The 26,653-nt window shown below is 45.6% G+C and overlaps 1 protein-coding gene across 7 annotated transcripts; it reads left to right on the top strand.

Moving 5' to 3' along the window:
* The first annotated feature begins 1,620 nt into the window (after nucleotides 1-1,620).
* On the top strand, nucleotides 1,621-13,411 carry ZNF391 (zinc finger protein 391). Of its 7 annotated transcripts, none has more exons than XM_041771532.1 (5): nucleotides 2,086-2,349; nucleotides 3,831-3,906; nucleotides 4,224-4,389; nucleotides 9,300-9,489; nucleotides 10,228-13,411. In XM_041771532.1, the coding sequence occupies exon 5, from the start codon at nucleotides 10,552-10,554 to the stop codon at nucleotides 11,374-11,376; it is 825 nt and encodes a 274-aa protein (XP_041627466.1). In that variant the 5' UTR covers nucleotides 2,086-2,349; nucleotides 3,831-3,906; nucleotides 4,224-4,389; nucleotides 9,300-9,489; nucleotides 10,228-10,551; the 3' UTR covers nucleotides 11,377-13,411. The 7 variants fall into 7 exon arrangements, with proteins under 7 accessions (XP_041627470.1, XP_041627466.1, XP_041627468.1 ...); XM_041771534.1 differs by lacking the exon at nucleotides 4,224-4,389 and adding an exon at nucleotides 2,780-2,850; XM_041771537.1 differs by lacking the exon at nucleotides 4,224-4,389 and adding an exon at nucleotides 2,780-2,850 and having other exon boundaries at nucleotides 2,115-2,198.
* Nucleotides 13,412-26,653: the final 13,242 nt, after the last annotated feature.

The raw sequence follows: 26,653 nt of genomic DNA, 5'->3' as shown, positions 1-26,653 counted from the left end.
TGAAAAAAATAAGTAAATATAACAAGGTGATACAATATAAGATCAGTATAAAAAAGATCAATTGCCAGGGCACCCAGGTAACTCAGTCAGGTAAGTGTCCAACTCGATTTCGCAGCTCAGGTCATGATCTCAGTGTCGTGAGATGGAGCCAAGGCTCCATGCTCAGTGAAGAGTCTACCTGAGATTCTACCTGACATTCTCCCTCCCTCTGCTCCTCCCCTTGCTTGAGCTTCTTTCTTTCTAAAATAATAAGTAAAATTCTTTTTAAAAATTGTCTTTCTATTACTAGAAGCAAACAACCAGAAAATGAAATGCAAATGATTCCATTTCTATTATAAAAGCCATAAACTATTTAGGGTTAAAGTTAACAAAACACATGTATGAACTTTAAACTGAAAACTAAATAGATGGTTCAGAACATTAAAGAAAACTTAAATAAATTGAGAAATATACCATGTTCATAAACTGAAGATCAATATTTTTTAGACACCACCTCTTCAAGATGGATGCATATATTTAATGCAACCCTGGTCAAAATCACAACAGGAATTAAAACAAGAACTGAAAATAAGGACTCAGGTGCTTGTAACCAACGTTCACAGCAGTAGTATTCACAACAGCCGAAAGGTAGAAACAACCTGAGTGTTGAACAAGAGATGAATGGATCATGCTATAATATGGATGAACTTGGAACACACTATAACACAATACATGCTATAACATGACACACCCTGTAACATGGATTAACCTTGAAAACATGCTAATTGAGATAAACCAGATACTAAAAGATAAATTATGTACTATTCCACTTACATGTGTTGTCTAGAACAGGCAAATTCATAGATGCAGGAAGTAAAATGGAATTACTAGGGGTGGGGAGGAGGGTGATGAGGAGTGACTGCTCAGTGTGTTCCAGGGTTCTTTTGGGGTGAGGAAATGTTCTGAAATCAGATGGTGGTAGTGTTTGCACAACATTCTGAATACACTAAAAACTTCCCCATGCAATTTAAAATAGCTAAAATGGGAAATTTTGTGTTGGGTATATTTTACTACGATTTGAAATTTCAAATAAAAATATAATGAAAATGGCAACAGTAGACGGTCTCCGGGTCCCTTGTAGATCTAGGATCGGGATCCTGGTGCTCTTGGATTACTCCGTGGCCCCTACACACGGCGGTCACACACCCGGTCCACAGCTCGGCGCACGCTCTCCACTCTGGTCCATCAGTTCCCTCCGGGATCTTCCACTGTTTCTCCTCCTCTGCGCCACACTACTCCGACGTACCTCGCCCCATCGGTGCTGTCCCCTATGAAGGGCCCGAACAATTGTACTGATTTTGGTGCCATGACACTGTCTTTTCTTCTTCTTCTTCTTCTTCTTCTTCTTCTTCTTCTTCTTCTTCTTCTTCTTCTTCTTCTTCTTCTTCTTCTTCTTCTTCTTCTTCTTCTTCTTCTTCTTCTTCTTCTTCTTCTTCTTCTTCTTCTTCTTCTTCTTCTTCTTCTTCTTCTTCTTTTAATAAGGCAATAGCTCTGCCTTTTTTTTTTTTTTAAGATTTTATTTATTTATTTATGAGAGTACAGAGAGAGAGAGGCGGAGACACAGGCAGAGGGAGAAGCAGGCTCCATGCTGGGAGCCTGATGTGGGAGTCAATCCCGGGACTCCAGGATCGCGCCCCGGGCCGAAGGCAGGCGCTAAACCACTGAGCCACCCAGGGATCCCCTTCTTCTGAATTTTGTGTAGGAATCTAACAGATTAGGGTACGTCGCTACAGCTCCGGAGGGATCTGGAGGCGGGCAGAGCCAGGTCTCCGCCGTGAGCACGGGGCCGCCCGCAGAGGGCCTTGGAAGAGCCGCGTTCGGGGGACCCTGCGCAGGCCGGGGACCTGGGCGGGTCCGCAGCTCCCAACCACCTGGGCAGCAAGGGTCCGAGCTGCGCCAAGTGGCGCGCACCAGGCTGTCCAGGGGCCCGGGGCCCCACCCCCTGCGACCTCGCAGCACCCCCCTCCCCCACGCGGGACGGGCTCCGCACACCGCGGGCCAGCTCTCCCGCGCAGGCGCAGAGCCGCGCGCCCACGCTCCCCACCCGCTCAGTAGTCCTGGTGCAGGTCTGCGCGGGGAGGACGAGGCGGCCAGCGCCGGGAGGACGAGGCCGGGCCCCACCGAGCGCGCGGGGAGGCGCTGCTGCCCGGGCCGGCTGGGTGAGCGAGCGAGCAGCGGGCGGGCGCGCGGGCTCCGCGCTAAGCCTTCCGGCTCCCTCCCGCGCCGCGCACTCGGGTTCCATGCAGAGTAGGTCCGGCCGCGGGTGTGTCCCGGCCTCGGTGTGTCCCGACGCGGGGCTGGAGGCGGCCGGTGAGTGCAACGCTCAGGGCGCCGGACGCCAGGCACCGGGCCTGGTCTGGGCGGGAGGGCCCGGAGGCCCTGGGAGGCCCTTTTCTAGCCCAAAGCCCGAGCGGGTTGGTTGTAGACCCTGCCGGGAGGCGCCTCCACACCTGAGACTCGGGGTGCGCTGGCCAGGGAGCCGGTGCTGTCCTGGGACTGCGCTGCGGCCAGACGGTGGCCTCCAGCTGCATCCCCGCTCCCCTGGGCCGCTCCAGCCCCGCCCTCCCCCCCAGCCCCCCGTCCCCCTGGCTCCCCCAGCGCTCCGCTCCCCTGGACCCCCAGACCCCCCTCCCCCCCACGCCACAAGTCGAAGGGCCCCTGGGTGATTCTATCACTGGCCCTTGAGTTTCTACCCCGACTGACTTTAACCTCGCAATCACCCCATGACGTATACTCTTAGTATCCCCATGGTGCCCATGAGGAAACTGAGGCACACAGAAATGAAGCACCTTCCTTGAAGTTACACAGCTTGTGAGTAGTAGCTTTTATTTTATGGTTCTGATGTTAATAGTTGGTACTTCGGATAGTAGGTCCTTCTTTATTGACAAGTTCTGTGTATCAAATTCTGTGTTATTTTGAACCAGTTTCTGTGAACACTGTTGCCTGAAGACTATCTGTTGTTAGTAGGTTTCAGGACTTGACAATCTGTGTTCCAGGGTCGAACTCTGGATGCCTGGGCCCTGGTACTGATTCCTTTGTGCATAGGCAAGGTCTCCAGCAAGCAGTCCGCCCAAGACCAGAAAACAAAGCCCCTGGACAATAGCTATCCCAGAACCTTCAGAACCTGCTTCCTTCTGAATGAGAGAAATTCTTAATACTGAAGGGAATAGAAATAAGGGAGAAGTCTTGCTGGATTACAAATTGATTTGAAGAGGAAATGGCATGGTCAAAAGAATTTCAGATGGTTAGGGTAATAGAAGGTGGACAGCGGTGGGAAGTTAGTCCCAGAAAAGCAGACTAGGTTGGCTGGTGCTGCGGCACTTATGACCTCTGTACTTGAGAGAATAATGATTTGGTGGGGCTACAGTATGTATAAAGCAGTAAGGTGATCCAGAGGTAGAAAGGAGGAAAAGAGAAAAGGACTTGCCACTCTATGGCAGAGAAATCCCTTGGATGGCACCTGAGCAAGGGAATGGCTCTGAGCTTGCAGAGACAATAACTTCCTAGCCTCTCTGAAATATCTGAGGGTTCCCCACTGAGACTTTTGTCACACACACCAGGCCTGCCTTCAAGTGCATCCTCCAAAGCCAGGAAAAAGAACTCATCTGTCCCTGCTCTAGAGCAGTAGCCGCTGAAGAGAGCCTCACACATTCTCTGAGAGCATCTTTGCTTAAATGTACACCCTCACAATTTTAAAATTAATTCATTTGAGATGTACACTGCAATAATATCTCTTTATGTTATATATGATATTCTTTATTGTAAATGCTTTGCTGTCTTTTAACTTGTAGCATTAACAGAAGCTTTGTGAGAAAAGTAAGGACTGAGGTATGCCATCTTACAGTGTGGGACCAGACTTTCAGAAAGGTGAGTAGACTTGCCCAGGGATGCCCAGCCTTATGGTGGTGGAGCAGTGTGAGCTGCCTTCCGCTTTGATCCTCAGAAGTAATTAAGAGACTGCTGTCATACTCTGCTTGAACTCCTATCCCATGTGAGGAAATTCATAAAGAGCCTGGATTTTGGCCTCAGATCACCTAGGGAGTTTAGGGAGGGTTTAGACTTGGTCCAGATCCATCCCTTTTACTTTTTATCATTAAAGAACTAGAGACTTTGGGTCACACATCAATGTCTATGGGAGGAGGTAGGCTTGCTTTCAGGCATTTGTTTTACCTCAACCCTTACAGTTGCATTCAGTTGGCCAGATGTGGACATTACTAGACCAGTGATTCTGGCTGCCTGGGATACGGCCTTTGCTAGCTTTGCCTTTGACCCAAAAGAAAGCCAAGAGGAGGCAGAAGAGGTAAAGGCAATTGTCATCTTACTAGAAGAGCTATGTCCCATATGTCGCATGTAAGTAAAGGATTCTTCCTTCTTTTCTGAGGGTGTCATTTCACCAAGCAGGCGATACATTTATATCTCTTTTCGTAGAACTTCCCTTGGGTGAGTCTGCCACATTTTGCCCAGGATAGGACTATTCCTTGTTTGCCTGCTGACTTATTACCCTTAATGTCTTCCTCCTTTCCTCAATTTCATCATTAGGTGTTTGAAGAACACCTTACTGGCCTGTTTCTTAGTGGTTTTATCTGAAACATGGACCCTAGGATCTCACATGTCTCTGGTGATTTGAAAAAGACAAAGTTCACATTAGTCTAATCCCCTTAGTCTAAGCACAAATGTATGTGCCTTAGTATTTGGGACCTAAAACTAAACTCCAGGAATCAGAAAGCTTTGTACCAAACAATCAAGTCCAACATCTTCATTGGACAGATGAAACATAAATAGATTGATTACTTTCCCCTGGTTTTTATATAGCTATCAATAGAACTACGATCAAAATTCAGATTACCGAGGCGCCTGGGTGGCACAGTCAGTTAAGCATCCAACTCTTGGTTTCAGCTCAGATCATGATTTCAGGGTTGTGGGATCAAACTCATTGGGTTCTGTGCTTAGACTGCTGAAATTCTCTCTCTGCCTCTCCCTCTGCCCTCTCCACTCAAATGAATAAATAGATTTTTTTTTTAAGTCCAGATTACCTGGTAAATGCTTACATCACAGGACCTCTATCTAATGTTTCACTGCATCGTGCCAGCGGTGCCACATGCACTGAGGTGACCCGAAAATTTAATGCTCAGGTTATGTAGATAGGGCTTTTGCATGACTGGGACTCACTGTAGCCTCTCAGGGCAGTCACCTTTCAGAGAAACTCTCTATAAACCCCCATGGTGTACTGTGGTTACGGTCATGCTGGTACCCTGGGATTGGTGGAGGTTAATTTCTTGGCCATTTAGGGGCCACAGGAGTGGAGAGTGCAACTCAAGTGTTGTTCTCTAGTGAGTTTGAGTCCAGTATTTAACACTTAGCTTTGGGCCAAATTACTTAACCTCTTCTTTTCTCAGTTCTTCATTTGTATTATGGAAATAACAATAGTACCCCACTCACTGTTGTGAAGCATAAATGAGTCCATATTCATAAAATGTTTATAATGGGCAGACCCACAAGACCTAAAGAATCTCCCAAGTTAGGGTCTTCTGTTTTAATGTCGAAACTTTCCCCAGTGGAGTTTCAATGTTATCAATCATGTGTCACATATACTAACATAAAATGTATATTATACTTATTTATATATAATGAATTTATTTGAAATGCCAAAACAACTACAGTTTGGGTTACCTGTACTACATGGTATATATGTGAATTGAATTATGTAGATAAACCTATAGCACATTGGCTCAGTTTGTCAATCCCAAGGTGTGAACGAGCATGAAGGAGAACTCTCAACCTCAAACTGGCCATCTCCTTTGACTTCTGTCCTAGTTCTTTTCTCTAGTCAGGATATTCTGCTTAATTTTAGGTAGCTTATGTTTTCATGGTCCTAGGAAGACAATTTACAAAGATTTTCAAATTTCAGATCTTCCTGATTAGAGGGAAGACCTAAACCACCAAAAACCTAAACATTTTCTATATCTCTTCTCCAGGATGGAATATAAAATGTACTAATGTAGTAATATTCCACTGTGAACAGAAGTCCCTTTTGCTATCCTGAAGTAAAACTTACAGATAATATTACCTATAGATATAATTTCTGAATATCAATATATTATCTAACTCTGATATGAAGGAAAGAATTTATATTAGGATAGTATATATTCTAGAGCCACCAGTAGCTGTAAAATAGTGCTTCTGAATTGGCTTTCTGACATTGAATTGTAATCCATATTTTGTAACTCTGTGGGAGAGAGGGCTGTTTCTGATTCTTTTTTTTGAGGTGAGGTTTTCCTTCTAGTCATTTTGCTCAGTGCAGAGTGGCCAAAAACAAGTTGTATTGGGAAAAGGAGAAAAAGAGAGAGAAGGAAAGAAAAGAGAAAAAGAAAAAAGAGAAAGAAGAAAAAAAGGGGGAAAAAGAGAAGAAAAAGAAAGAAAAAGAAAGAAAGGAGAAAAAAGAAAAAAAAAGGGGGGGATAGGGTGGGGAAAGCAATCAGAAATCAAGAAGAAAGAAAGAAAAAAAAGCACAAAACAAAACAAAAACAAAACAAAAAAACCAAAAACAAAACAAAAAAAAACAAAAACAAAAACAAAAAACACGGGGGAGTATCTTCCGATTCTGTACACTTTAAGTCCCTTGACTTCCCTTGGAACTGGTCCGTCTCGCTGGTCTTCTGGGGGAGGGGCCTGCTGTGCTGATTTTCAGGTGTTAGCACTTGGGGGAGCTGCTCTGCCCCTGCCTGGTGCAGGGCTCAGTGGGGGTGTTTACCCCGTGAGGCCCCGGGAGGAAGCCACAGTGGCGGGGGCAGCTCTGGGACCCTGGAGTCAGCTCCCGCAGTAGCTCCGGGGCTCTCCGTCTGCAGGGCCCGGGGGCTCCCGGGCGGGGCCGCTGATCTGCTCAGTTCCAGGCAGGAGCGTCCTCGCTGTCCTGGGCCCTCCCGGCCTCTGCCTGTCCCTGGGGGAGGCCGGATCCCGGGCTGTGTCCCGGCGCCCTGTGCTCCGGGGCCTGCGCTGTTGGATTCGCGCTCCCGCCCCGCAGCCCCCTCCGCGGAGCCGCCGCCCGAGCCCCTCCGAGCTGCTCCGTGTCCCACCGAGCGCTGCAGCCCTTAGGGAGCTCGGCGCGTCTCCCGGGGCGCAGTTCCTCTGTTACTGTCCGTCCCAGGGAGCCCGAGGGCGTCCCCGCCTTTCTGGGGATCCTGCTCCAATTCCCGGGGAGCCCCTTTCCGCGGGGAAGGTTGGTGCAGCTCCTGCTCCTCCGGGACGGGGCTCTCCTGCCCTGGGGACACTCGCCCCGGCCTCAGCCCGGCTCCTCGGGGCCCCTCCCCCTTGGAGGCCTTTGTGTCTTTATTTCTTTTTCCCCGTCTTCCTACCTTGATAGAAGCGCGAACTCTTCTCACTGTAGCGTTCCAGCTGGTCTCTCTTTAAATCTCAGGCCGAATTCGTAGATTTTCAGGATGATTGGATGGTTTTCTAGGTAATTTGTTGAGGACAGGTGACTTGGGGACCCTGCTCCTCCGCCATCTTGCCCCTCCCCCCTAGGATAGTATATCTTTCATTGTGTACAGATTGGATGAAATAGAGGCCTGCACCTATTCACAGAATCACTGTGCATACAACAGCTCCAAATATAGCCTGATACATGAATGTCCTATATGTGAATCTAACTCCATAAGTGGTTTAATTTTCCTGAAATGGTGAACAATTCTTAACATCCAAAGAAGGAGAAAAGTAGAATTTCCTTAATTCTACTTAATTCCTTATTTCCTTAATTTTCCAATATCTATCAGCTATGCAAAATATATTGTAGCTCTATGTAATATAGTGTTATGTTCTAGCCTAAGGTAACTATTAACTTTTTAAAAATTATTTATTTATTTATTTATTTATTTATTTATTTATTTTTAAAGATTTTATTTATTTATTCATGAGAGACACAGAAAGAATGGCAGAGACACAGGCAGAGGGAGAAGCAGGCTCCATGCAGGAAGCCTGATGTGGGACTCGATCCTGGGACTCCAGGATCACGCCTTGAGCGGAAGGCTGATGCTCAACTGCTGAGCCACCCAGGTGTCCCTTAACTTTTTTTAGAGCAGGGGGAGGGGCAAAGAGAGGAGAGAGAGAATCTTAAGCAGGCTTCATGCCCAGCACAGAACTTAACACAGGGCTGGATCTCACAACCTGAGATCATGACATGAGCCAAATCAAGTGTCAGACACTTAACCGACTGAGCCACCCAGGCGCCCCTATTAACAACTTTTTTGAAAGTCATACAGGATGAGGAACATTTTTTTGTTTTGCAGGAATATCCATTATCCCTGACCCCCACTAAATTCCAATAGCACCATCCAATCAACATGACAATCCCCAAAAAACCCTCATCAATTCCCGGAACTCTCCCTGAGAAGTAGTACTACTGCCTTGAGAATTACTGTAATAAAAGAAATAACAGTGAAGTGTCAACAGAGTAATGATGGAGAAGCTGAAGTGTCTCTGCTATAAGAATGAGGCCAGCCAACCTTGTAAGAAGGCAAATTCCTACTAAGGAATGATGGTACCATAAAGTATGCAGCTGGATCTTACTGGAAGGTTCTATATAAATGAGACTTATTTAGTCTAGTGGTAGGGCTTCTGTGTTCTCTGTTTCCAGATGAAAGGCATGGTTTTGGCAAAGTTGAGTCCCAACAACATCATCATACTGCCATTGAGGTTCTGTATGCATGACTTTTTGGTGGATGTACAAGGTTTACCTGTGCATCTGGGAGGTTCCCAGTCTACAAGAAAGGAAATACCTGTGAAACTAAATTATGTCTTGACCCAGGGGAGTTTAAACTATGCTGTGAGAAGAAGCTTTAGAGGAAATGCTATAGTTTGTAGCCTATCGTCAAGCACAAGTGCTCAAGAGGAATCCACAAGAGAATGGCTTAAAGAAAAAGCATTAGTGGGGAAGGCTGAGTTTATATTTTAGACCCTCCTGCTCTGTGATGAACGTTTGTTGGGGAGCACATTTTTCAGGCAACCCAGAGTATGTTTCCAAGGTTCTTTTTGGACAATTCTACTTGTCAAGTTAGATGAAGTTATAAAATACAAATGTCTGGGCCCCATATCATACCTATTAGCTCTGAAGCAAAGCCCAAGTATCTTGAATAATAAGTTCCACAGGGGATTCTGATGTGAATGTGTATAACCTTCTGGAACCCAATTTTGGCCTCTTTCAGAAAGCCATTTTCACCAGGCCCTCCTCCCACAGTTTCTGAACGTTTACACTATTGTTTCTATAGGTCAAAGCATTAAGATTGCACTCTGAATAGCCCTGTGTCTCCAGACCCAGAGCCTTGTGTTAAATCATCATTTCCCATCAGAAATCCCAGCATGTGAACTGGACATGGTCCTTCAGTTAGAGAGAGAACAGCTGTGATAGCTGAATCTTCAGGAAACCGAAGAGGGCAGTGAGTGAAACTACCTGTTTGGGTAAGTGACACCATGAAAAGACCACCAATTTGATATTTAAGAGACATGAGTTCTAGTCTGACCTCTTGGAATTCGCCGGGTAACTTGAGTCTGCTTTCTATTTGTCAGATAAATATGAACTGGCCTGGGTGAATTCTGATAGTAGTGTTGTTTAGAAGAATTTCTAAACTAATTGGAAGGATGGTGGGGAGACAGGTAGGGGTGGCAGTGTTGTAGATAGCATATCTTAAATCCTATTCTCTCTCAATCCCGTGAAAATGATTACATCCAAGCTTGGTAGAATCATCCTTACTGTTTGCTTTTTTAGAGGGTATCTTTTCTACACTTCAGAGTCTCATCCCTTTCCTTTCTCCCATTTACCATTGCTGATGATCAGTTACAGTAACTGACAGATCATTTTACCTCCTAATCCCCTACTCTCTGCTCATCAACTGGCATATCTGCTTATTTCCATTTTTTTGGGCTCAGCATAGTACGCAGTCACCCTTCCTGTATATCCTGGTATATCCTGATGTCTCTGAGCTCCCTGTGCTAAGTAAAAAAATTCTGCCTATTATCTCTTCTGCCCCATTCACTTCCCTCCTCTAACTGTCCCTTTTTGTTTTCTTCCCATATAAAGTTACTAGTGTGCATGAATTGCAAATTTTTGTCATTTTTTTTTTTTCTTTTTCTGATGGTTTATTTTCCTTGTTCTCCATACTAGATGCAGGTGACATCTGCACTTTAAATGTCTTTCAGATAGGGAGATTTGAACTGAGCCAAAGCATCTACACCTATCAGGCTATTTCTGAAGAACTAAAGTTTTCAGGGTCAGCGATGGAAATTCTCAGGGAATACTGCCCAAGGTCCTGCAAATGAAGAGGCCTATAAAGGCAAGGGCCGGTTATCAAGGCAGACAAAATGTCCTGTACAGAAGATATCTTTTGATAAAACAGCCATCAGAAAAGTGTCAATGACCCTCAAGGAAATTTTCACTAGGGAGAGAGCTCCTGAATCAGTAAATTTAGCCTAAGCTCAAAAGCTAATATACAGCAGGACATTCCAAAGGGAGCTAGATCCCCCATGTCTAGGAAGAATTCCAAAGATAATTCAGACTTTATTAAACACCAAAAACTTTTCCCACAAAAGAAACTTTGTAAATGCATTGAGTGTGGGAAAGCCTTCAGTTATAAATCAGACCTTATCATTCACAGTAGAATTCATGGTGGAGAAAAACCTTTTGAATGCAATGAGTGTGGGAAGACTTTTAGCCGAAGTACACACCTTATTGAGCACCAGAGAACTCACACTGGAGAGAAGCCATATGAATGCAGTGACTGTGGGAAAGCTTTTAGCCGGAGCACTCATCTTAGTCTACATCAGAGGATCCACACTGGAGAAAAACCATACGAATGCAGTGAATGTGGAAAAGCCTTCAGCCGAAGTACTAACCTCAGTCAACATCAGCGAACCCACACTCAAGAAAAACCCTACAAGTGTAATGAATGTGGGAAAGCCTTTGGTGACCGTTCCACCATAATTCAGCACCAACGAATCCACACTGGCGAGAACCCCTATGAGTGCAGTGAATGTGGAAAGGCCTTCAGCTGGATCTCCTCCCTTATTGAGCACCAGAGAACACACACTGGAGAGAACCCCTATGCATGCTGTGAGTGTGGGAAAGTGTTCAGTCGAGGCTCATCCCTCACCGAGCACCAGAGAATCCACACGGGAGAGAAGCCCCATGAGTGCAGAGAGTGTGGGAAGGGCTTCAGTCGGGGCTCTTCCCTTCTTATTCACCAGAGGACTCACACTGGAGAGAAGCCCTACAAATGTAATGACTGTGGGAAAGCCTTTGGTCAAAGTTCAACACTCATCAGACATCAGCAACTTCACACCAAAGAATGATATTTGAGCTTTCATCAGTGTTCACAAAAGAGCACAAAGCATTAACTTCCTACAGCTGAAAAGAAAAATATAGATATCTTTGAAGTTTTCTTCTGTACTAGCTAGCTATAAGCTACTTTCAAGTTAGCCTGCCTGCCTTCCTTTCTGTAAACTAGATGCTCAAATGAGTGATTGGTACAAGGGGATGATTTTAAGAACCTGATACAGTCCATCTCCTCTTCTGGAGGACTCCAGCCATAGTGTATAGACCTACCTGACACCTTGTATTTGCCCACTTTATCTATTCCATGGGGCTTAGGTCCCTGAACAGTCAGGGAACTTTGTTTCCCAAGCACATCAGCCCCTGACTTAAAGAGGAAATCCAATGTGTGACTGAGTGTTTCAGTGTGAGTGATACTGGCTCCAGTAGCAGAAGAGAAGGAGCTGGCTTCAGAACAGGACAAAAAGCTTCCCACTAGTTTGGTGATAATAGTGTTGAGGTAAATTCAGTCTCTTTTATAAGGACAGATTTCTCTCTTACACCTTTTTTTACTGTAGTAGATTTTCCTCAAAGTATAAACCGTAGTTCTAATGTGCCTAATTAATCCTAATATTATTTTATCTTATTCTTACCAAGACTGTCTTAAGACTTTCTTTTAGTTCTTCCATTATTTAAAAAAAAAATGCTGCCCTAGTTTTTAAATTTTTCTTTTGTTTATAGACTTCATGAAATGTACACCCTCTGGCCCCAACTCTCCCAAATCCTATAAAGCTGATCTCTCAAGGACAAATTCAGTGCCTATTTCTTAGTCTTTTTTTTCTACTTGACATTTGCAGAACTGGCACTTTTGGCCATGCTTATGCCTTAAAATTTTAACTTCTTCTGGCATCCTATTCTGTGCTTTTCCTACCACACTTTTCCTACCTCCCAGACACTCTGATTAACAATGATCAGCTCTAGAACTTTAGGCAAGAGTTAGACCAGAATAATCTCATTTTATCAGGTTATATATATAATACCTGAGGTTACTCAATTAGATTGTAAGCTTCTTGAAGACAAAAATCTTTTAGATCCCTGTAAAACATCCAAAGTGCTGAATAGTCACTAAATGATCTGTAATTCCTGCCTACTTTCTCCCAAGTAATCAGCCTGCTAGGTTTCATCTGAAATGGCTTATGAGTTGCTTTCTCCCTCTATTCTTGGTGCTGCTGCTAGGTGCTAGGTGCTCAGCAGTTTGGGCCCAGATTACTAGAGTCAACACTGCTGCCCTTGTCTCCCTGTCTTGATCTAGCTGCCTGACTAAACCACTACCTTGTTCAAAGAGGCCACAGTTCCCAGGAAAAAGATCAGATGGTTTAATTCCAAGGCCTTCCACAGTTAGATCTATTTACTTATTTTCCTTTACTCTCCAGGACCTGTGGGCAGGCCTTTCCTGTGTGTCTACTATGCCCTATTCTCACGTGGCTCCTTTTCACATGATTCTATAGCACCCTTTCACATGTCCTGCTTTCCTCCTGGTATCGCCAGAAATCCTGTCCACACTTTGTAAAAGGCCTTTCTCAAATCCTGCCTCATCTGACAGTCTGAGTCCCCCACCTCAGAAGTGCTTTCCTCTGGAGGTTTGAATTTATTTTCCTGCATTAAAAACTTTTCTGTTTTCTGATTCTTTTAGGTGCTTTTTTCCCAGAAGCTTCTGAAGTTAGAAATTGTCTTAAATCTCTCAGAAGCCCCATCTAAATACATGGTATAATACAGATCTGGACTCTAGTTTTAATCCAGACCAGCAGGGTTTAATTTACGAGTACAATCTCTTTAGTCTTTTGAAGGGAGAGATAACCTCATAAAAATTTTGGTCCTTTTTGTCCTACCTTGAATTATATAAATTCACTCTTGGGACAAATTTTCCTTTGGAGTTCCAGTGATGCTGGCCTCCTGGCTTTCCCTTCCCAGAGACTGTTGTGAGGAATAAGGGAGCTTATTCATGTAAAATGATGAAAACAGTGCCTAACATAAAGTAAATGTTCAATAAATGCTAATTGTTATGATTGTGCGGTGCATTAGCCTATAGCCTTTCATTTCATCTCCTGAAGGGTCTGTAAATCCAGTGCCAGAAATGGAAAACTAGGATCCAATTATATTAGAAGACATTTCTGCTAACTGTAATGATAGGCAACAGCCATCTATTTTATTATAACCATCACGTGTCAAAAAGGATTCAATATAACTTTAAGATTGATAAAATAAAAACTGAAACACATATAAGTCAGCTTTAGAAAAAGGAGAAAGCCTTGAAGACCAAGATCAAGACAATCTATGATATGCTATAGTTACCCAGATAGAGGTGCCAACAGAGCATTCCGCCAACTGAGGTTAGTTACTTTGTATTTAGAAAGAAAAATATATCCATTCTTCAAGGACAGCAAGGCTTTCCTAATAGACTTAAGATGAATTTCTCCATTTCTCTGCATTTAATTATACAATGCATTTGAAACCAAAACAAAAAACAATATATTTTCCACAACATCTAACATGTAGGTTCTACAGTAAATGAATATTTAGTTCATAGTGGAAGGCTATGAAAGGTAGGGGCAAAGATTGTCTTGGGGTGGAGTGGGGTTAGAAGGAGCAGAGCATAGAGCAGATAAACACATAATAACCGTGAACCATAAGAAAAGCTCTTTTCACCCATTTGAGTCTAATTTCCTGCCCTATACAATGAAAAAATCTGAAGTTTACAGATGTTAAGATACTTATCAAACACCAGGATTTGAGCCCAGTTCTGCTAACCAGTACTGGACCACATAAGGTGGCAGGAAGGAGAGAACTATGAGTACAGGCAAAAAGGAGGGGAAAGGCCCTGTGTGCTCCTGGATATGCACTGGACAGTCCAACAGGGAGAGAACAATGAGTTCAGACCCAAGGTTGGAGAGCCCCTGTCTCCTCCACAAGATGCGATGGAATGTCAATCAGGGAGAAAACTGTGAGTGCAAGCAAAGAGGTAGGGAGAGGCCCTGTCTGCTCTACAATATGCAGTGGACTGTCCAACGGGGAGAGAACTGTAAGTATAGGCAGAGAAGTGGGGAGAAGCCCTGTGTGCTCCCAAAGATGCACTGGACTATCAGGAGAGAATTGGGAGTCCAGGCACAGAGTTCGGTAGAGGCCTGTTCTGCTCCTGGAATGGGCTTTACTATCCATCAGGGAGAAAAATGTGAATATAGGCACAGAGGTAGGGGGTGACCGTCTATGCTCCAGGAGGTGCGCTGGACTGTCCATTAGGGAGAGAACTGTGAGAATAAGCACAGAGATGTACAGAGGCCCGGTCTGCTTCTAGACATGTGCACCACTCCCCATTTCAGAGGGTGAATCATTTCAGAGGTGGGGAGAGGCCCGTTCTGCTCCTAGGGATGTGCTGGACTCTCCATCAGGGAGAGAAGTTTGAATACAAGCACAGAGGTGGGGAGAGGCTCTCTCTGCTCCTAGAGATAGGCTGGACTATCTATCAGGGCGATAACTGTGAGTACACACACTGAGTTAGGGAGAGACCCTGTCGGCTCCTAGAGATGCGCTGGACTGTTCATGGCAGGGAGAGAACTGTGAGTAAAGGCACAGAGGTGGGGAGAGGGCCTCTCTGCTCCCAGAGATATGTTGGATTGTCCACGGTAGGGAGGTAACTGTGAGTTCAGGAACACAGGCGTGGAGATGCCCTGTCTGCTTCAGGAGATGGGCTGGACTGTGAATCAAGGAGAGAACTGTAAGTACCTGCACAGAGGTGGGGAGAAGCTGTGTCTGACACTGGAGATATGCTGGACTGTCCATTACAGAGTAAACTGTGAGATAGGCACAGAGGTGGGGAGAGGCCCTGTGTACTCCTGGAGATGAGCTGGAGTGTCCATCAGGGAGAGAAGTGTGAATACAGGCACAGACTGTGGAGAAGACCTGTCTGCTCCTGGAGATGTGCTATAATTTCCAAGGCAGGTAGAAAACTGTGAGTATAGGCACAGAGGTGCTGAGAGGCCCTCTCTGCTCCAGGAGATGTGCTGGACTATCCATCAGGGAGAAAACTGTGAGTACAGGCTCAGAGGTGCAGAGATGCCCTGTGTGCTCAGGGAGGTGTGCTGCACTCTCCATCAAGGAGATACCTGTTTGTATAGACACTGTGGTAGGGAGAGACCCTGTTTGCTCCTAGAGATGCGCTGGACTGCCCATGGCAGGAAGAGAACTGTGAGTGTAGGCCCAGAGGTGCAGAGAAGCCCTGTTTGCTCCTGGAGATGTGCTGGATGGTCGATCAGGGGAGAACTGTAAGTATAAGCACAGAGGTGGGGAGAGGTCATGTCTTTTCTGGTAGATGTGTTGGACTGTCCATGGCAGCGAGAGAACTCTTGAGTTCGGGCACAGAGGTGCAGAGAGGCCCTGTCTGCTCAGGAGACGGGCTGGACTGTGAATCAAGGAGAGAACTAGGGAATCCCTGGTTGGCTCAGCAGTTTAGTGCCCCTCCTTCGGCCCAGGGTGTGATCCCGGGGCCCAGGGATCGAGTCCTGCATCGGGCTCCCTGCATGGAGCCTGCTTCTCTCTCTCTGTGGGTCTCTGCCTCTCTCTCTGTGTCTCTCATCAATAAATAAATAAAATCTTAAAAAAAAAAAAAAAAAAAAAGGAGAGAACCGTAAGTACCAGCACAGAGGTGGGGAAAGGCTGTGTCTGCTGTTAAAGATAGCGGGACTGTCCATCACAGAGAAAACTGAGCACAAGCACAGAGGTACAGAGGCCTCTCGGCTCCTTAGAGATGCGCTGGACTGTCCATCAGGGAGAGAACTGTGAGTACTGGCACAGAGGTGTGGACGAGGCCCTGTATGCTGGAGGAGATATGCCAGACTGTCCATCAGGGAGATAACTGTGTGTACAGACACTGAGGTAGGGGGAGGCTATGTCTGCTGCTGGAGATGTGCTGGACTAGTTATCAGGGAGAGTATTTTGAGTACAGGCACAGAGGTGGGGAAAGCCCTGTCTACCCCTGGAGATGAACTGGAGTGTCCTTCAGGGAGAGAACTGTAAGTACTGGCACAGATTGGTGAAAGGACCTGTCTGCTCCTGGAGATGCGCTGTAATTCCAAGGCAGGGAGAGAACTGTGAGGACAGTCACAGAGGTAGGGATATGTCCCTTTTGTTACTAGAGATGCACTGGACCGTCCATCATGGAGAAAACTATGGGCATAGGCAATGAGGTGGGGAGCAGCCCTATCTGTTCCTAGAGATCAGGGAGAGAACCGTTAGTGTAGGCAAAGAGGTAGGGAGTGGCCCTGTCTGTTCCTAGAGATGCGCTGGACCGTATATCAAGGAGAACGGAGTCCAGGCACAGAGGTCCGGAGAAGCCCTGTGTGGTGCTCGAGATGCACTGGACTGTCCGTGGCTGGAGTGAAATGTGAATACATGCACAGAGGTGGGGAGAGGCCGTGTCCCCTCCAGAGATGTGTTGGAATATCCATCAAGGAAAGTACTGTGTGGACAGACACAGGTGCGGAGAGGCGCTGTCCTCTCCCAGAGTTGGGTGGGACTCTCCATAGCAGGGAGAGAATTGTGAGTACAGTCAGAGAGGTGGGAGAGACCCTGTCTGCTCCTGGAGATATGCTGGACTGCCCATCTGGGAGAGAACTGTGAGTACCGGCACAGAGGTGGGAAGAGGCTGTGTCTGACCCTGGAAGTATGCTGGACTGTCCATTACAGAGTAAACTGTGAGATAGGCACAAAGGTGGGGAGAGGCCCTGTGTACTCCTGGAGTTGAGCTGGAGTGTTGTCCATCAGGGAGAGAACTGTGAGTACCGGCACAGAGGTGGGGAGAGATGTGTGTTCCGGATATGAATTGGTTGTCCATGGCGGGGAAAGAAACGTGAGTACAGGCACAGAGTTATGGAGAGGCCCTGTGTGCTCCAGGAGATTGCTGGACTGTCCATGGTAGGGAGAGAACTGCGAGTACAGGCACAGAGGTAGGGAGAGGCACCTTCTGCAACTTGAGATGTTCTAGACTGTCCATGATGGAGAGAAGTATGATTACCAGTACAGAGCTGGGGAGAGGCCCTTTGTGCTCATGGAGCTGTCCTGGAGTGTCCATCAGGGAGAGAACTGTGAATAAAGGCACAGAGGTAGGGAAAGACCCCTGTCTGCTAGAGCTGGGGTGGAGTGTCTATGGCAGGCAGAGAACTGTGAGTAAAGGCACAGGGGGGGAGAGGCCCATTCTGCTCCTATACATGCACTGGACTGCCCATCAGGGAGAGGACTGTGAATACAGGCACAGAGGTGTCCAGAGGCTGTGTGTGTTCCAGGGGATGTGCTGGACTGTCCATCACGGAGACAACTGTGAGTACTGGCACAGAGATGGGGAGTGGCCCGTTCTTCTAGAGATGCGCTGGACTGTCCTTCATGGAGAGAACTGTGAACAGGCAGAGGTCAGGAGAGGCCCTGTCTGATCCCGGAGATGCACTGGATTGTCCATGGAAGGGAATTCGGGGTATCAAGAATGCGATCGCTGTCTGGGATTGGATAGCTTGATGATGACAACCTCCAGGCCTGGATAGTGTTTGTGTGAAGTAAGGGAATTATAGGAGGCTCCTGATCATGTTCAAGCAGTTCAGTCTCGCGGGAGAAAAACCCAGGAGAGAGGCCGGAGGGCATGGACCTAGTCAGAGCAGAGGGAAAGTTGGGAGCTGTAGACCCGGGAAGGTGGGGAATGCAAGTCAGGCTGCCGGGACCCTGGCTGGGAGAACTGGTCCAGAGGCTACCTCCAGGATGGCCATGATTCCCTGTCCCTTTGAAGTGGGGTCACCCGTAGGGCGGGGTCTGACACACCTCAGGTCAGCACCACGGCGACATGAATGTGTGGACGCTCTGGTAAGATTATCCCGCTTCTCTTAAGTCAGAGCCGAGCTAGAACCGTGTGGTTCCCACGGGGACGTCTGGTCGGAGGGAAGCATGACTGGGCGGGGTCAGCCTTACAGTGAGGAAAGGCGGAGGGTCTCCGGGGGTCACCGCGGCCCCGGGTGAAGCGCTCCTTCCGCAGGGCCCCGCGTTCCGACGCTCGGCTGCCCTGTTCGACCCCGGAGGCCCGCGACCGACGCGCAGAGGCGATCCCGGGCCGGGGGGCTGCGGACTGGCGCGGGCGCTCCGACTGCGGACGTCCAGGGGAAGGCGGTCTCCGACGCGCAGGGCGGGCTCGCCGAGGCGGGGCGGGGGCGCGGGGAGCGCGGGGAGCGCCTCGGCCTCCCGTCCCCCGGTGCCCTCCCGGGTGGCGAGACGTGGGCCCTGCCGCGCTTTCCTCCGACGGGGGCGGCGGGGGGGATGTGCGCCGGATTTTCTGACAGCTTCGGGATCTGCTGGTGGTGCCAAAAACTGGACTGCGACTTGCGTTGTTTTCATCGTTGCTTTAATGCTTTTTGATGCAGGGATGTGGGATCTGACTAGATTCTGTTTACTGGAAACATGGTTTTAATGAAGAAAGGGCATTGTTGGCCTCTGCCTGTGGAATCCGTATACTTATTTTTGGGCCCCATTTTTATGCAGAGGTCCTTATTGGAATTGTGCTGGTGGTTTTCTGTCTTTCCTGATAGGAGTCAACTTGTTCTTGCAAACTAATCAGAAGGTGTTGCATTTTAATATTTTTTAAACAAAGATAGAAAAAGGAACGCCGACTTTGCAGTTGCTGAGATATAGCCCTGGCCCTAACTCCTAGCTGATGGCTCCTTACGCTGAGTTTTGGGACATGGAGGCAGCAGCTGCTGATCAATCTAGCTTTTACCTCTCACCAAAGCCATTTTTATCTCTTCATACCACTTTTTGCCTTTTCTCTCCCAACACATGGTGTTTGTTCATATTTGGCTGTGAAAGGAAATGAAGGAGATGGAAAGCAAGGGTAATCATATAAGGTGATAAAATTTAGGAAAAGGGGTTGGAAAAGGATAATGACACCAAGTCCATACCTTCTATGATTGCTTTGAAGTTTCATCTCAAAGATCATAAAACCAGTCGAATCCATTTTAAACTTGTTCTCTAGGAAATAAAAAACTGATAAAACAGTGTTCACTTATAAAAAATATTATGACAAATTTAAAACAAATTTATGACAAATTTTTTAATTAAAAAATTTTTTTGATTTAAATTCCAGTGTAGTTAACCTGTAGTGTTATATTAGTTTCAGTTATCCAGTACAGTGATTCAACAATTCCATACAGTGCCCAGTGCTTATCATGATAAAATGCCCTCCTTAATCCCTATCACCTATTTCCCCCATCCCCCAACCTCCCCCATCCCCCATCCTCCCCCATCACTTGTTCTCTGTAGTTTGAGTCTATTTCTTCATGTGTTTGTTTTTCCCCCTTTGCTCATTTGTTTCTTGTTTCTTAAATTTCACATGTGAAAAAAAAATTGACACGTGAGTGAAATTGTATGGTATTTGTGTTTCTCTTATTTTGCTTAGCATAGTACCCTCTAGTTCCATCCATGTCATTGCAAATGGCAAGATTTCATCCTTTTTGGTGGCTGAGTAATATTCCATTGTGTCTATACCACATCTTTTTTATCCATTCATCTGTCATTGGGCACTTGGGCTGCTTCCCTAATTTGGTTATTGTAGATGCTGCTGCTATAAACATAAGGGTGCATCTATCCCTTTGAATTGGTGAATATTTGGGGTAAATACCAGTACTGTGATTAAGTCATAGGGTAGTTCTATACTTAACTTTTTAACTTAGAAGAACTTGTGTAGGAACACATCACAAGAAATACCTTTCTGAAGAAAGGGGCTTCACAAAAAATACTAGTCACTGACCTGAAAATTGCACTGTGCAGCATAAGTATGAATGTAATATGTTTAGCAAAAGCTAAGACTGTCAGGTTTAGTCAGATGTACCCCCAGGGAGCCATTGAGCCTGGTGGTGGGAAGAGAGAGGTTCCCCACCAGCGTGGGGCCTTGATCTCCTTCTGGGTTTTGGCACCAAATGTCAGGTTTAATCTGATCGGTAGTAAAATGAAATAGAGAGGCCAGGCAAAAGTTGGTCGAAGCAGGAATTTTAATGGGACATGCTCTCAGTCGAGGTTCCCGTGGCCACAGGGGAGGGAGAGAGCAGGAAAGTCGCCGGCCAGGGAAGTCGGCCAGGGAAGTCGCTCTCGGGAGGGCAAGCAGGCTTTTTAAGGGGGTAGGGGGAAAGGGTTGTATGTCTGTACAGGGTGATAGGTATTAGGCATATTACTGGTGGAATCGGCCTGGGGCAATAACTGCCCATACCCTTATATGGGGTCTGGGTAAAGTAGGTTCAGGTTTCCTGCATAGGTCCAGGCTCCCGTGATGATGTGTGTGTGTGTGTGGGGGGGGGGGGGGGGGCGGCAGGGTGTCTGCTGGTGATGGGAAAGTTCTGAGGTTGGGACAAGGTGGGAGGCCCGCACCATTTTGTTGGTGCCTCCCGATCGCCCTTGATCCCACTGGCCCAACAAAGACAGTATTCACTGAACAATAGAGTTCTTACAGGAAGATCTCATTAATCGTAATATAAATGAGAAAAGCTTCAAATGGAATTCAAAGCCAATAAAAGATCAGATTATTTTTACTAGAGAGGAGATATACTCTTGTAATGATTGTGGAAAAGACTTGATCATTCCAATCTTATTCAAGATAAAAAAGAAAGAATTTGAAAGCCTTTGTTATCAAAGTCATAAGAAGAAAGGTCTTGGGATCCTTGGGTGGCTCAGTTGTTTGGCCCCTGCCTTTGGCCCAGGGTGTGATCCTGGAGTTCCGGGATCGAGTCCCACATCAGGCTCCCTGCATGGAGCCTGCTTCTCCCTCTGCCTGTGTCTCTGCCTCTCTCTGTGTGTGTGTGTGTGTCTCTCATGAATAAATAAATAAAATCTTTAAAAAGAAGAAGAAGAAGAAGAAGAAGAAGAAGAAGAAGAAGAAGAGGAGGAGGAGGAGGAGGAGGAGGAGGAGGAGGAGTAGGAGGAGAGGTCTTGTTCATGTATTGAATTTGGCAAATCCTTTACTCAGCAAGCTGTCTTGAGCCAATGTCAAATAATACCTATAGGAATGAGGCCTTAAAAATGCACTGTATGGAAAAAGGCATTTCCTTGAACTACTTCCCTTACAGTGCAAGGTAGAATTCATTTATAGCCAGTGAATGTGGGAACATTTTTTGACAGATGTGTTTCTTCTCTCTATTTCTCTCTCTCTTTCATTCCTACCCCCCACCCCCACCCCGTCCCTCCCTCTCTCCCTTTCTGTCTCCCTCTAGCTCCTTTCTCCCTTACTACATCAGAACTCCTACAGGGGAGAAACCATATAAATTCAGTAAATGTAGGAACACTTTTAGTCATAGTTCACATCTTGTTTAACAAGAGTGATAATGAGAACTCTTTCAACCAATATGCATAGCTTATTCAGCGTATAATATACTTCATGCTGGAGAAAAACCAACAAGTTAAATTAATATGGGAAGGCCTTAACATTTGCCCTGCGCACTTTATCAAACATCAGCCATTGATACTGGGAAAAGCCATACCACTGTTGTAAAGAGGAGGAGCCTTTAAGCTGTAGGGGCCAGTAGCAGACTGCCCCCCAATTAGGCCACTTTGGAATGAAGACTATTTTGACTCATTTCACTCAGCATTAATACCCTCCAGTTCCATCCACATTGAAGCAAATGGTGGGTATTTGTCATTTCTAATGGCTGAGTAATATTCCATTGGATACACAGACCACATCTTCTTTATCCATTCATCTTTCGAGTGAAATGAGTCAATCGGAGAAGGACTAACATTATATGTTCTCATTCATTTGGGGAATATAAATAATAGTGAAAGGGAATAGAAGGGAAGGGAGAAGAAATGGGTAGGAAATATCAGAAAGGGAGACAGAACATGAAGACTCCTAACTCTGGGAAACAAACTAGGGGTGGTGGAAGGGGAGGAGGGCAGGGGGTGGGGTGAATGAGTAACGGGCACTGAGGGGGGCACTTGATGGGATGAGCACTGGGTGTTATTCTGTATGTTGGCAAATTGAACACCGATAAAAAATAAATTTATTATTTAAAAAAAAGACTGTTTTTGAATTAAAAAGCAATCAACAGGACAGCCCGGGTGGCTCAGTGGTTTAGTACCGCCTTCGGCCCAGGGTGTGATCCTGGAGTCCTGGGATCTGGTCCCACATTGGGCTCCCTGCATGGAGCCTGCTTCTCCCTCTGCCTGTGTCTCTCCTCTCTCTCTCTCTCTCTGTGTGTGTGTGTGTGTATGTGTTTGTGTCTCTCATGAATAAATACATAAAATCTCAAAAAAAAATATTTAAAAAGCAATCAACAGGGACACCTGGGTGGCTTAGCAGTTACCTGTCTGCTGTTGGCTCAGGGTGTGGTCCCTCAATCCCTGGATCAAGTCCCACATCAGGCATTGAATGGCTGATTCTGCATGAAGCCTGCTTCTCCCTCTGCCTCTCTGTGTGTTTCTCATGAATAAATAAATAAAATCTTAAAAAAAAAAAAGCAATTAAAACCCAGGAGATTCAGGAAAAGCTCTTTACTTTCCCCACATGCCTAAAAAGAATGTAGATAGAGGTCCTACTCCAGGAAGAGAGCTGTCACCACGGATAACAACATTATGTTATGACCTAGGTACTGTGGACAAAGAGGAACCTAGCAAGCTGTTCAACCAAAGTCCTCCCTGTGTCCCATTGTTTCTGAGTGGCCCAGGAAATATTTGTTTACCAAACATTTACTACTTTTCATCTTCCTAAGGATTGCATTCTTCCCTTTGAGTTCCAGACCCCTATCCCCTTCTCCTTAGTTGAGGAAGATATAGTATCTCATTTTACTTGACTGTCTTTGGAATTTCCATGTCTGCATGGATTCCCTGTATATATGTCATTAAATTTTATTTTCTCCTGTTAATCTTTCTCATGTCAGTTTGATTCTTAGTCCAGCTAGAAGAACCTTGAAGGGTATTCTTGCTCCCCAACAAAACATAACTCGTCTCTTGACTCATACAGATTAAAAACATGATCTGATCAATGTGGGAAATCCTTTGGTTTTGTTTCATGTCTTAGCATCAAAAAATATTAGAAGTCCTATCAATATGGCAAATGTGGAAGGATCTTCACTCAGCTCATGTCTTTCACAGCATCAGAGAATTCTGAAAGAAAAATCTCAGAGGCAGTTCTGTTCTTACATAGCACCCAAACTCCATAACATACAATATAGACTTCTGGTTTCCAGGGTAGCATGTAAAGAGCTTGGAAGTTATCACTCTTATCATCACAACAAGAAAAAAGCTGAACAAACTGAAAATTAACAAATTTTCTTAGATCCATCATAGAATTGAGGTCACAGGGTAAATACCACCCTGAAAACTAGAGAGACAGACAGGTGGATACAGAGAATCACCACTTACCAAGGGCAGAAACTGAGGTTGGAGCCAGCTACTGATAGGATTAACTAAAGGCTAATTGACTAGCTGCTGGAGACTGAGCATGGTCTAACTAGAGAGTTAAAAAACCTGAAAATCCAACCTTTGTGGAGACCAACATTATGAGGTTTACCTCTAGGAGCCCTGTCAGGTTCTTACTGTGAAGATCTGAGAAAAATCCTCTCCCTGCTAGAAGTAATAATTTTAAAATATGCCCAGAGCTATTCTAGTCTCCTTGACAAATGCCTGCTGTCTAGAGAACTATTTTACTAGAGTCTAACTGTGGGGGAAGGGAAATTCCCGACACTAGCTCTTTCTTGCCTTCCTCTCTCACCTAAAAGGGAGGAGGAGTACTGAGAAGTACTTGTGAAGGTCCCAGCCCAGGGTCACAAGCACACAACAACTGTTGCCTAACCAGAGATTATAGAACACTGGTCCCTCCCGCCCTGACATACCACCACATCAGTATAGTTCCTGTATAATAATGGAGGATTACACATGAAAGAGTTGTAATGTTGCCAAGTGAACTGGGAGGGCTCCAGGCCTTGGGGCCTTGACCAAACCTGTCTTCTTAGTCATGTCAGAAGAAAGAATTCAAGGACTGAAACCCCCCCCCCCCCCCCCCCCCAGTAGGACCTGCCCTAATCCAGAGGCAGCCCATCCCTGCGCCTTCCTGGAATTTAAGCAACAAAAAATATTCTGGTTGTCTGAGATAAGAAAACCATTCCCCCCCACGCCCTGACTGAAATGTCCCTGAACAGGTTCATGTTGAGAAATCAATAACCTGGATGCTATGCTACTCCCGGGTTTCTTTGCCTTTAAGCGGTCTTTTTGCCTTTAAAAGATGCCTGTAATTGCTAATCGGGGCTCTCTTCCTCCTCGGAGGCGGAGAGCCCCTTTGCGCAAACGTCCAATAAACCCTCTTGCTAATTGCATCTGCCTGTCTGGGGTCTGAGTCTTTGGGGCGTCCGCCGGGACACGTTGGCACCCGTGAGCCAGGGTCCAACAGGACAGACACAATACAGTGGTTGAGCAACACGAGTGGAAAAGTTTATTAAAGGAGATTGTACTCTCAAGATGTGAGAGTAGGTGAGCTTGAGAGAGAGCAAACTATGCCCTGGGGTTTGGGTTTCTGTCTTTTACTGATAGTCTTTAATTTGGGATTATTCATTACTTGGGGCAGGAATTTCTTGGAAGCAAGGTTTCCTCCCTTTCCTTCCTAACTTGCTCAGGGGTTTTGTCATGGCACCACCATCTTGGGCCTGTTTGGTGTGATCTGACTTCTTGTAGATTGCTGCCAGGACAGGCCTTGGACCTTCCCCAGGGTCCTCCTTGCTGGCCTCCAGGCATCCTGTCAGAGCCTGACTATCTGCCTATTTTCAAGTAAGACTCAGGATGTATTTGAGAAAGAATCTCTAGGGAAACCCAAGGACAACAGAGAAGACAAAAACAAGGACAGAGGAAATTAGCCTCGGAGGCTGTGGCTGCAGAAAATTATAAACACAGTCTAATTCCTAGCCACACAAATTCCATCTTGAAGACCTGTTTACTATTTACTTCAGTTCCTTTTACCCAATACATCATGTCTGGATTTTAACAAATAATTATAAGGAGTACTACAAAGCACAAAACACAGACTAATGAGACAAAGCAAACAATGAGAAGCAGATTAAGACATGGCAGAGATTTTGGAATTATCAGACCAGGAATTTAAAATATGATGAGTACGTTAAGGGCTTTAAAAAGTGAACAAGATAAAAGAACAGATAATGAAGCAAAAATTCTAAGCATGAATCAAAAGGAAATGCTAGCGTTTAAAAGCACTGTAAAGAAATGAATAGTTTAGATAGGCCCATCAGTAGACTGTACACAGCCAAGCAAAGAATCATTCAGCTTGAATATATGTTGATAGAAACCCCCAAACTGAAAGAGAAAAAAAGAATAAAAAGCATAACAATATCCAAGAACTATGAAGCAATTACCCCAAAAATTGTGACATGCTTAATGGGAATACCAGGAGAAGAAAGACACAAAGGACCAAAAGATATATTTAGAGTAATAATGGCTGAGAATTTTTCAAAATAAACGACAGTACATACTGTGGGGACAAACTGATGTGAGAGCAAAACAATGTCAGTCATATTTATCATTTTGTGAAATAATTAAAATGTATAAGACTTCTCCACTGTTTGGATAAAGTAGTGTTACCTACTCAAAGACCAATTTCTTTTTAATTAATTTTTATTGGTATTCAATTTACCAACATACAGAAAAACACCCAGTGCTCATCCCATCAAGTGTCCACCTCAGTGCCCGTCACCCATTCCCCTCCAACACCCGCCCTCCTCCCCTTCCACCACCCCTAGTTCGTTTCCCAGAGTTAGGAGTCTTTATGTTCTGTCTCCCTTCCTGATATTTCCCAACATTTCTTCTCCCTTCCTTTATATTCCCTTTCACTATTATTTATATTCCCCAAATGAATGAGAACATACACTGTTTGTCCTTCTCCGATTGACTTATTTCACTCAGCATAGTACCCTCCAGTTCCATCCACGTTGAAGCAAATGGTGGGTATTTCTCGTTTCTAATGGCTGAGTAATATTCCATTGTATACATAAACCACATCTTCTTTATCCATTCATCTTTCGATGGACACTGAGGCTCCTTCCACAATTTGGCTATTGTGGCCATTGCTGATAGAAACATCAGGGTGCAGGTGTCCTGGCGTTTCATTGCATCTGAATCTTTGGGGTAAATCCCCAACAGTGCAATTGCTGGGTCGTAGGGCAGGTCTATTTTTAACTCTTTGAGGAACCTCCACACAGTTTTCCAGAGTGGCTGCACCAGTTCACATTCCCACCAACAGTGTAA

This window comes from Vulpes lagopus, chromosome 10 (genome assembly GCF_018345385.1).
Source record: "Vulpes lagopus strain Blue_001 chromosome 10, ASM1834538v1, whole genome shotgun sequence".
In the NCBI taxonomy this organism is placed as follows: domain Eukaryota; kingdom Metazoa; phylum Chordata; class Mammalia; order Carnivora; family Canidae; genus Vulpes; species Vulpes lagopus.
The sequence above is the reverse complement of the archived record's forward strand: the minus strand, read 5'-3'. Positions and strand labels throughout refer to the sequence as shown.